Raw genomic sequence first — 12057 nt, 5'->3', positions numbered from 1 at the left:
AGACATTATGAAACAAATATATGTAGATCACTATGTTAAATTCTAACTAAAACTGAAAAAAAATCATATAAAATAATACATGATAGAACTGAAATATCTCAATTTAAAGAGTTGTTGAAAGAAATTCTTACAAAATGAAAACCAATTATGACGTTGGTTTTGGGACCATGCCATTCGTAGAGATAAAAAGATGCTATGGCATCAACCTATCTTTGTTATTTTTTAGATATATAAACAGTTAAAGTTGTGGTACTACTCTTAGTGTTGAAAGGTATATATTCTGGAATCTGGAAGTCATTTTCTCCATGCAAATATCAATTTCAACACAGATTCTTAAATCACATGAAATAAAGAGAAAAAAAAACCACTTTCAATTCTCTCATCTCTTCTACCTCATACTTTTCAAATAAAATCACGAGTAGATTACGTTTTTCGTCCCTGTTGTTTTGTTTAAGATTGCAATTTTCGTCACTCTAATTTGTAATTCATTGTTATAATTTATAATTTTCTGTTATTTCAATCCTTGTGATTTACAATTCTTTATTGTTTTGGTTCATTGTACATTAAAAGTAGGAATTACTCTATCGCTATAAATTACAAACCATATGCATAAAAGTAGCAATTTCCAAACCGTAAGAACGAAAACAGAAATTATTAACAAACCACGTGGATGAAAATCGTCATTTACTCTAAAATCATTTGGATATGAGTACATATGAAACCCACCTCTTCTTTAATAATTAAAAGTAGACATTGCTTGGAGCCTATGCACAAATGAATGCTGCTGCTGCTACTTAAAACAATCAATCTCTCTTCGCATCTCTTTTTCTTGAAAAAAGTGAGGAATCACCGTGATGCGTATATAATAACTAAAAGAAAAACACGTCTATTTGTTTCTATAATTACACGTCAACAACTATGTTACAAATAAGCCAACCCAAATCTCGCCCTTTTTAACTACAAAATTTAGTCGCAAAACTGACCTCCCTTCAATATCAGCCTGCAAAAGGCACAAAGATTCGTTATCCGTTTTCCGTCCTACAAATCAGCCTGCAAAGATATAAAGACTCGGTTATCTTATTAGAGGATCATTTGCCAAGCAGTATTTGGGTTACTGATAGAGAGCTTAACCTATAAAGGGGTTATGGGTTCGAATCTTACTAAAGATGAGAAGTGTGTGAATATTTATATAAATATTATATATATTTCAGAAAGAAATTAAGATTGTCATCTTCCATCCTATAGACATGGGAATTGTGAGAACATGGGATTAAAATCATTTATGTTCCACCAATGAAATTAAGGGGTCATTTACCAAACATTTACTCGAAAAATGTTTATCGATAAAATTTAACACTATCATTTACTTACCGGGTAAGATTTTAGTCCACCAAAACGGCGTTGTATGCAACAATTTCCTTGCTAAGTGCTTATCGTGGTAAGAGTCGTAGCTCTCACTTACCGCGTAAGACTCTTGGTCCTTGTTTCGCTCTTACTATGTAAGATTCTTGGTATTTACCATATTCATCCGGTAAAGTAATGTGACTTGATAAGCACTTACCCGAGTAAGCGTTTGGTAAATGGCCCATAAGTCGCATCAGATTTTCATTTATTTTAAATTTATTTAATTCATGTTTATTACGTGTATTCATACGATTATGAAAATTTGGGACATGTGAGAATAATCCTTCAACACGGCCACCTCCAATGGAGGCTATATGAGAATATGTAGAGTGTTGTTAGATTACTTTCAAGAAGAGTCCTTTTTAAGGTTCCAACATGAAGGAGAAATGGTCCAATTCTAGTCGATGTTGGACTCTAACAGAAATCATCCGAAAGGGCTCAGCTTACCGGTTGGGTGCCGCTGGGGGTACCTAACATCTTTGCTGCTGCTTGGCTTACTTGTTACAGCAGCCATGCCTGTTTGATTCTGCACAAACATTGGTTTGGTCAATTTTCATGAAATTCAACCAAATGGTCATTGGTTGAGCGGTATATTACCAGTAGAGTCCAGTCTAAATATAGGTCAAGGGTTTAAACCTCATCAAATGTGAGGTGTGTATAAGTTTTATATGAAATATTATATATTTAAAAATAAATTGGCTAAAAATAACTGTAAACAAGTATTCAACGTGCCTGTTGTTGTTGTTGTTGTGCCAATTGTGTTTGGGGGAGACCAAGGCATTGTTGATATGGATCTAGAAATGGAACCCGTGGTTGGTTTGCATTCTGTGTAGGAAATGAGTTCATCATCGGGTCTGAGGGGTTAGCCGCCTCGCCTGTTCCTGGACCCATGATGGGAACCTGCGCCATCTGAAACCGAGGAACTGGAAAACGTTGACCCATATGAGCTGCTGCTGAATTCGGCATTTGTGGACCAGGAAGAACCGATGGATATGGAACCATGCCACGGTTCATTCCTATGTGATCCATTCCCATTCCCATTCCCATTCCCATCCCCATCCCCATAGCAGGCATCGTTGGCATGTATCGCTGGACACCTGGGAACATCATAGGAACCATGTTGTATCCCATGGACATCATCTGTACAAAATCGTCAAATTTCGTCACCTAAATGAACAGAAGAATAGGATAGCTGACCAAAGGTTCATTGGCTAAGCGGTACCCAAGTTACCAGTAAACCTCAGCTTTTTAGAGGTCATGGGTTCAAATCCACCAAAGGTTTTGGTGATGAGTGTGCATGAAGATTTGCCGTATATAAATATATGATTGTGTATGCTTGCACACAAGTTAAGGGTCTTCACAAAAATGGCAGTTCTATCTAGGGGGGAACTCACATGGAATGATGTCCCGCTATAGGGGGGGGGGGGGGGGAATTTACGTTTATGTTGGGTGTCACCGTAGTGTTTTGTTAGATGATACCATATACTTTTGAAAATAAAATATTGGCACAAGACTTAATGGCTAAAATGGTAAATGTTCCTGCCTATATACAAATGGCCCAGGTTCGGGTCCCACAATTGTCAAATTTGTAGTTTTTTAGCTTCATTTCTCTAGTGTTTTTTATATCTTTTGTGTTTTTAAAATATATGTAGACTATACTCAAACATGGGTTCTTTTATGTAAAGACAAGTATCAACCAACAAACAACGGATTTGTATTAATATTATGAAAAAAATAGATATTTTTTTAGTCAAATTGTGCCCCCGTTTGGAAATTTTTTTGGGTCCGCCTCTGGTTCTACACTTTGGGCATCAAGATAAGTATGCATACATCTCACCCTTCGATACCCTACTTTCAAGCTGGATATACTGAATTTGTTTGATTTGATTTGGTTTATGTGTCTGTGTATGCCAATTGATGTCATCGAAACTGAAGATGAAACCTGAATATGATGGATGGAAAATGGTATAAACGAACATAATCTTTATATATACCTGCACTTGCATCTGAAGCGACTTCAAATACTCGATCGCCTCATCCAGCATTGAAGCTTTGTCCGACTAGCATTCATAAATGTTGAACAAGTTTTAGTTGCAAAGCTAGTATAAATGGTATTTGGGTTACCGATAAATCCTAACCTTCTTGAACTTCAAGGGTTCAAAGGTGAGAACTACCGGTGAATTTTGGCGGTATATAAATATTACATATTTCAACAAAAAAATGTGTAATCGGACCTTGTTGCAGCGAGGAATTAGTTCTTGTAAAGCCTTCATCTTTTCATTAATCCTATCTCGACGTCTCTATACACATCAAATTTCATTTCATAAACACCATGACACCAACTGAAGTCCAAAATGCAACTCAGAGCATTTCCAACGGTTATCCTATATTTTCTCTTTTTCTAAATTTAGAAATTTCTCCATTATCTCTCGTTTCTTTCTTTATTTTAGAAGAGAGTTTAATATAGCTGTTGGAGCAAACATTTTTTCAAATCTTCAAAATTTTAAAATAGTTGAACTGTTGGAGATGCTCTCATGAGTGTAAAGTACAAACCCTTTCTGAGAGATTGTGGACTTCTGCAGCACGGGACCTCTTGGTAGAAGACGCTGATCCACGCGATTTCTTCTTTGGATCGTGATACTCAAACTCGAGGTCCTGAATTCAGTTAAAAAGTTGACAAGAAAACTCAATACAAGCACTGTAGTGCCTTACTAATAATTCATATCTACCAACTTTAGAAATATGTAATTATCTCATTTTTTTAATTAATTAATTTATTTATTAATAACAATTTTATGCTTTATAATAGAACACATATAAATTTTCTCCATTCATAATTAATATAGAATTGGAAGTCATCACTCTTGCATAGTAAGATTGGTGCTAAGCAGCGGAGGATGTGGCATGTAAAGGGTGGGGGATGGTCCCCATTTAATCCCCCCTCCCCCCTACATAGGTTAACAATTTCTTTTAACCTTCTACCATAGTTCTTCCCAACAATTTCTTACTAGTGCCCCCATCAACTAAAAAAGTTACCACGAAATCAATCAAAAAAACAAAAGTCTCTTGAAATCAATCAAAAAAACCGGAAAAGTCCCTTATTATCAATAAAAAAAACTAAAAGAATCCTTTGAAATCAATAAAAAAACTTCAAAATCTTCGAAACAGTGGAATTAGTCTTAAAAACGGTGAATAATTTTGCGGGCCTTTAGTTTACTTTAAAGGTGTCTCAGCTAAACAAAAATTCTAGATCCGCCACCGATGGTAAACACTTTAATTTATCCAGTAAATGTTAACCGGATAAAAGTCACCAACCTCATTGATAGGTAAGATCCTCTTACTCCTCACCATGATAATCCAGTAAGATATGTGGTGCTTATGTTGGCAAATTTAGAAAGGCAGAAGCGATAAAGCGACTTGACAAATAAGGCTCATAATTGGAGCGTACGTGATCGAAATGAAGACAAAAAGGGTGGAAGTAAAAGCATGCAGATATGGTACACTTGAGAATGCAAAATGCATGCAAGACTTGTACCATTATTCAGGTCCAAAAGTAGGAACGTACAACCTACAGAAGCTACAGAAATGAACTATTGTGTTCGTGAATCAAGGAAAGTTATGAAAATCGACCAAAATAGTTAATTTTATCAAACAAATTCACTTTTTACCCATTTTCAGAATCTCTTTTTAAAATAGCTAATCTTTGTGTTTATGCATTTGTGGAAAGACTGATCCCATAAAAATTAAAGGAAAAAAATCCTGCAAAAATCTGAATTTTTCAAATTTCTATATAAGGATAATTTTCTACATAAACTTTGGCTAAAATAGGATTAAATTGAAAGAAGGCTAAAAATTAAAGTTGATTGAAAAATTGGCTATTTCGATCAATTCCCCTACTACATGTACCTTAGTGGAGAGATGAAATATAATCATAGAAAAACATGATTTAGAGAGAAAACAAAAACATAATATAAACCCACACCACTTTTTGGCACAACAAACGATTTCAAAAAGGAAAATTGACCCAATTAATCATTTTCATCAAAATTGGTGTCTTAGTCATTCTTCTCCACCTCTATGAGTGACAGCTACTTAATTTGTGGAGGGGTACAAAAGTAAAAAAAAAAAGAAGTTTTTAAACATGCTCCATAAATACAAGGGCCAAAACTATAAAATTATATAACCATATCCGCGTGACCAATTGTGGATGTCCTTGTGGATCATATTCAGAAACTTCTTTATTTTTTTTATTTTTTGACCACTTTGTAAATTGAGTAGTTGTCACTTACAGAAGTAATGACATTTTGATAAGAGAGAGAGAAATGATACAAAAAAACAATTTAAGATGGATAAATGAATATTTGCTTCAATTTCTCTTTCAAAAATAAGCAGCTATATATGTCCCATGATCACTATATATGTTTTTCATTATCACCACTCAAAGAGTCAAAGGTATATACTCAAACCCAAGCTAGACCTTCCTGATAAAAACATATGAAACTCTTAAAATTTGTTTTCCTAAGTATAAAAAACATATATTCTTAAGAAATGATCTAAAACACACTTTTCAAACGATTGTTAGATGGATATAAATTATTTCAGAATGTCCAAAAACTCATTTGAAGAGAGCAAGAGATTTTTATCATATATTAAAGAAAATTTGTTTAATTCTAACTGATATAAAACTCTAACTAATAATAAATAAAACATATACATACACTTAACTATTTTATAATTTCTTTTTCATACAAGAATATATATATATATACATACACACAAACACACACAATTATCAACTATAACCCAATTAGACATCATTACTCACTCTATATATTGTCTCCTTAAGGATGATATTATATGTAGTTATACACTATCATAATCAGTTCAAATCATAAATTGACAATATAAAAATAAATTTTAATATTTATGTGTATATCTAGGAAATTGATAATTAGGGGTACATTTAGCCATATATAAGAATATATTTAATTCATTTCACGTTAAATAAGAAACAAAAATACTATGATTAAGAAAATTTTTGTATCCGTAACTTGAAACGATAATATCATAAGCTATATGTATAAAAATAACATATAATCAAGTTCGAAAATAATTATATAATTATGCATAAAATCAACAAATATTAACTATATTTTTAAAAATTGTCAAATATAGTTTCATTCTTACAGACCAATATGTAACAACTCAATGGGTTCAGAAACGAAAAAAAAAGGGACAAATATGAGTGAATTTTTCTTGAATAAACGTTTTCTTAACGTGAAGTAAAGTTTGGGAAGATTTTAATCCTTCATATTAAGAAGTTGTGGGCTCCAAAAATGTATGAAGGTGGTGTGTGTGTAGACCCCACATAGCAAACGTGTCAATACCGAGAGCCACGTGTGAAGCCGGCGTTTGACGTGGCAAAAACCTTTTCCAAAGGTGCATCGAAACTTGCATTTTTATGGGTTGGTTGGAGTGGTGCTGGTACACGACAAGAAAAACTACAAGAAAGCAGCTGAATAAATCTATTGGACAAACCAAATATGGTGAAAACCCCTTTCACACAGCTCGAGTCGATCATAATACATCGATTAAAGGTGTCATCATTTGTGATATCTGCATCAGAATCTGTAACTTATTCTGGATTTCAACCAAATTGCAGTGCATTTATATATAAAAAAATTATATATGATGCATAAAAGGAATAATGTTTAAAAAAAACAAGACAACGTTTAAATCATATATGATTTATATTAATATTACGTGTAAAAACTAAAGAACGTCTAAGCAAGATGGCAAATTATACCAAAGGGTTTTTTACTTAGTGGTATCGTAATCTTTGGTATTTTAGGAGGTTAGAGTTCAAATCTTACTAGATGTGAGTTTATTTGTTGTATTTACGGTATATAAATATTATATATTTCAAAAAAAATGGCAAATTACTGGATCTACAACTTAGGTCATAACTAATGTCATGTCATAATCACATGTGATTTTGGTGTATAATCATATGTTAAAGGATGTGTCGTATGCTATTTCACACAATCTTTTTCAATCTACAACTTTGTTTTAATGTATTGATTAACATATATTTATTTCATAATGTATTTGTTTTACATGTATTTGTTTTTTAATGTCTAAAAATATTGTGTTTGTAAAACAAAAATATAACTGAAAATTTTCAAATTGTGAAACAAATATATGTTAAAAAAATTATATGAAAAATCTTAAAATAATATATATATCTTAATAATTAAATTACTTTTATTTTTATGTATTCTAATTATTAATTATTAATATTTTATCAAATATATATATATATATATATATATATATATGTGAGTGAAAATTGCAAGAGATAATAGAAGGTGCAAGTGGTTCCATGATTCATGCGAATGTACAAGTCTATGAAGCCCAATGGAAATAACTGGTCATTTACCTCGCTGTAACATTCTGTATCGTCGGTGTCTCTTCCCTTCCGTTTCCGATCATCCGTCGCCGGCGGTGGCTTATGAGAAGACGGTTCCACGCTGGCACTTGCTCCAGAGCCGCCGGTACCAGGAGATGACGATGCGCTGACATCACAAGTTTCCGGTTCCCTTCCGGTTCCGGCCGATGATGTTCCAGCACCACCAAAACTACTCATGCTACCACGGCATCCGATGTTTGATTCCACCACCGTCGACTGCGTTATCGCCTGAGACATCTGTTTCGAACTTGACGGACCTGATCCGGCTAAACCTCTTTTATTAGACCTCGAGAAATGCAAGAAGTTTGCGAACTTCGGTTGGCTTGGTTCCTCATCCACGCGGTTCAATGGAGGAATCGGAGGCCGAGTAGGAGGAACGGTAACTAACGGAGGCGGGGGCGGTGGTAGGGAGGAAGGGAGGGTGGTGGCCGGAGCAGAAGACGACGACGGCAGAACAGGATACGGTATATCGTTATTATGAAGGTAAAGGTCTAAAGAGTTATCGTCGCTAGGGTAATGAAGCCAAGAGACCATCTCATCTTCTTGCATGAACAAATTAGACGGCGTCGTTTCTTCGTCAATCACACCGGATCGGATCTCTCTTCCGGCGGTCGACGGCATCGTTTCCGACTTCTTATTGCCGGCGGATCTCTGGTTTTGACTCTGCACTACGACCTGACCGTTTTGCCATAATAACTCCATTATATCTTCATCTCCCCTACAAAATTCAGATTTATGTTCAAACAAAATCCCAAATTCAATAGAAAACGAACAGAGAAACGAAATGAAAAGAAATAATTAAAATTACATTGCAGATTTCTTGTGCCTTTTCGAATTTGCAGAAGCTGAAAAGAAGTAATCGTCGTCCGTTTCAAAATCAGGAACACAATGATTCATCCTCTGAAACCTCTTGGAATTAATCAAAAATCCAAAACAAATAGTACAAAAACTCTCGATCGAGCTTTTGTACTACTACAATCAGCACACAATGACTCACTGTAACCAGAATTCAAGGACGATTAACCTTATGAAATCAGATTCACCGAAGATGAAGCAAAATCTACTGATTCCGTTGCTGTAACAGAATTTGAATAGAAAACCTTAGGCAGCAGCAGCAGCATCAACAATCTTCAGAAATATGTCATCAAGTATCGAGTTGTGAGTTGGACTGGTAAAAGTTTCTGAAAATCATGAGGTACAGAAAGGACATGAAGCTATTTTCTTGGGTGGGAGTTGTTTGCAGATCAACACGAAGGGAGAAGATAAGGTGTGTGCTTTGTGTCTACTCTCTCTCTCTCTCTCTCTCTCTCTCGTTCTGCATTTGTTCATTTTATCAAATGGACAGGATGTCACCATTGACTTTATATTTTGCAATTTTAATTTTATAAATTTATTAAAAATAAAAAAAATATCAATTTTTTTTTATATATTTATACAAAATGACCAGTTAAATCGTCAAAGAGATCTGCTATTAATGATGTTTTCGATTAATGTTAAAGATGAGACTCGATTTCTTGAAACAGATATATGATAAAATCCATGCATGCAAGTTATTGTTGCATCTGAGCGTAGTAATTTTGTTTAAGGCAAAATGCGTGAAATAACAACCTACTTTTACAAATTATCTTATTATAGTATTGTACTTTCAGTTTTTCTTATTACAACAATATACTTTCAAAATATTTTTTATTAGAATATCGTATTTTTTAAAATATAAATTTAATTTCAAGGAAATGTAGATCTGCACAAATCCTATGTAAATATGACAAAATGAGCTAGTCAAATGATCATCAAATCAGAAAAAAGAAATTCAATATAAATTAGAACGGTTTAGGTTTAGGGACCGTTTACTAAACGCTTATCTGGATAAGAGTTTACCAAGTCGTATTCCTTTACCGGATGAATATGGTAAGGACCAAGAATTTTACCCGCTAAGAATGAGATAAAGACAAGAGTCTTACCCGGTAAGTGAGGATGATGATTTTTACCATGTTAAGTTTTTTAATCTGATCTGTAGAAATAAAATATTATCTGCGTCAAACAATTTTCTGTTAAACATTTCTAGCTCTTTGATTTCTTTTATTGTAACGGTATTATCATTTTTAGACAATCGACAAACTCGTATATTTATGGTTGTAAGGAGACGGAAATTCAAAACCTAAATTTTTTTAAACGTCAATTCAAGCTTATAGAAGACAAGAGCAAAATTGATTTGTTTCAGTAAACGATAAAAGAAACTTTAACGGTTAACAAGTACTTTAAGTGGAAAATATTATGTTGCTTTTTTTTATTAACTTGGATATCCAACTCGTCATGTAAGCCAATTAATTCCAGAACAACCACATGCTTTGCGGGTAGCCCGGAGTCATCGTTTTTGAATCTCTGTGGCCACAAGGGGATTTTTATTTCTCATTGGATTTGAACATGAGACCTCCAGACACTTTTGACCTTTGAAGCTCAAGCTCAAACAAATCAGGCACCACTTTTGTGGTTAATACTATGTTACTTTAATGATGTTGACATTTTTACATGTTCAAAAAAAAATCTTCGAAGATCAAAATCATAGTTAGAATATCGAAATTATTTGTCGAAAACAATTCGAGATTTCATGCAATTTATATTAAAAACACAAAAAGTTACTGAAATCTGAACAACGAAAGTAACTTTAAAATAACAATCTAATGAGCTGTTTGTTTACCTCTTAATAGTTCTATTAATAGGCAACCTCTTAATCGTTAATAGGTGAATCTTGTTTGACAAAATAAAAAATCTGCATCTTAATGGTTCTAAAACCCTCTGAATGATTTTGTGTCATGAACCTCTCTTAACCATTCAGCGCCCTAATTACTTAGTAAACAACTACTAAACAAATATATTTCATTTTGCACCATATCATGAGAGTCTCTTAATCATTCTGACCACTTATCAATCTGCACCAAACCATTCAGCAACTGCCAAACAGCCTCTTAGATATTAGATTGTGGGTTTTGCCCACATGTTCAGGTTGTCGAAACGCTTTTGTTGGTCGTCAATTCCACTCATTTCAAAAGTTTTGTTCGTTAAAGAAATTGACGGTCCTTCCACAAGCTTTAACGAAGAAGCTTTGCATATTCTCAGTTCTCTGCAAATGATTCTGTCAAACTTCCTTAATCTGTTTCACATTAGATACCACTAAAAGAATCATCACTTGGTAATAATTGAATCATAACTATCACCGTCATGTATTATCTTAAAAAAACAACTTTACATAAGATTATATCTGTTATACATATGACGTAATTTCTTAAACGACTTATAGTATATACTGTCGTTTTTATTGTGGTCAAACTTTTTTGAAACATATAATATTTATATACGGTAAATAGAACAAATAAACTTACACACCCTACTCACCTTTTGTAGGCTTTAAACCCTTAACCTCCTAAGAGACCAAATACTCACATACTGCTAGGCCAACCCGTTGTAGCGGTGAGCGAAATGGGAGCATTTTTATTGAAAAATCAGGGGTTTTCAAGCGGGGTCGGGGGAAAGAATAGGAAAAATTTGATAAGTGCAAATATATACATTTTTACGTCAAAATTACCTTGAGATTAATGTCAATTAGATGCCTAAAATGTCCATTTTAGTTTAAAATGATATTTAATCTTATAAGGTCATTAAAGTTGAGAAATATATTGATTATGTGTTTGTTTTTTCTTTGGCCCAAACAGCAGCCCAAAAGCAAAGCCATAGTCCCATAAAAACAGCCCGTGTAAAAGGAAAAGAAGAGAAGGCAGCAGCCTTGTCGGTCCGAAGAGGAGAAGCAGAGCGAGAGAGAGATCGTGCAGCAGCAGAACGTGGGCAGCACATCGTGGTCGTGACGGTGTCGGCCAAGAGGAAACAGCAAAAATGGAGCAGCAGAAATCAAAGGGGGCTGTCGATTGGAGAAGGAGAGTCGGTCGAGAGGGGGCTGTCATTTTAAGAAAGGAAATCGAGAGCAGCGGAGGAGGGCTGTCATCGAGCAGTGAAGAAGAATACAGCAGGTCTCGAGAGAGAAGGGGACAATATACAAGGACTGTTCGATTGGAGAAGGTAGCAGCCGGGAGAAAGAAATCGAGCAGGGAGGCTGTCGATCGAAAGGGGGCTGCTCGATTTGGATTAAAAGCCGAGAGCAGAAAGACAGAAGCTGTCGATTTAGAAGAATA

The 12057-nt window shown here is 34.3% G+C and overlaps 1 protein-coding gene across 4 annotated transcripts; it reads right to left on the bottom strand.

Moving 5' to 3' along the window:
• Window positions 1-710: 710 nt before the first annotated feature.
• On the bottom strand, window positions 711-9145 carry LOC112517640 (transcription factor PIF1-like). Of its 4 annotated transcripts, XM_025125000.1 has the most exons (9): window positions 8898-9145; window positions 8682-8773; window positions 7844-8591; window positions 3958-4059; window positions 3639-3704; window positions 3399-3464; window positions 2138-2544; window positions 1852-1934; window positions 711-1050 (listed from the first exon to the last, which is right to left on the bottom strand). In XM_025125000.1, exons 2-9 carry the CDS (start codon window positions 8768-8770, stop codon window positions 1046-1048), a joined length of 1566 nt encoding a protein of 521 aa, XP_024980768.1. In that variant the 5' UTR covers window positions 8771-8773; window positions 8898-9145; the 3' UTR covers window positions 711-1045. The 4 variants fall into 4 exon arrangements, with proteins under 4 accessions (XP_024980768.1, XP_024980770.1, XP_024980769.1 ...); XM_025125002.1 differs by having other exon boundaries at window positions 1852-1930; window positions 2137-2544; window positions 8682-9145; XM_025125001.1 differs by having other exon boundaries at window positions 711-1000; window positions 8682-9145.
• Window positions 9146-12057: the final 2912 nt, after the last annotated feature.

Source organism: Cynara cardunculus (genome assembly GCF_001531365.2).
Source record: "Cynara cardunculus var. scolymus isolate 2C chromosome LG 9, CcrdV1, whole genome shotgun sequence".
In the NCBI taxonomy this organism is placed as follows: Eukaryota; Viridiplantae; Streptophyta; class Magnoliopsida; order Asterales; family Asteraceae; genus Cynara; species Cynara cardunculus.
This window is presented reverse-complemented; position numbering and strand designations above follow the sequence as displayed.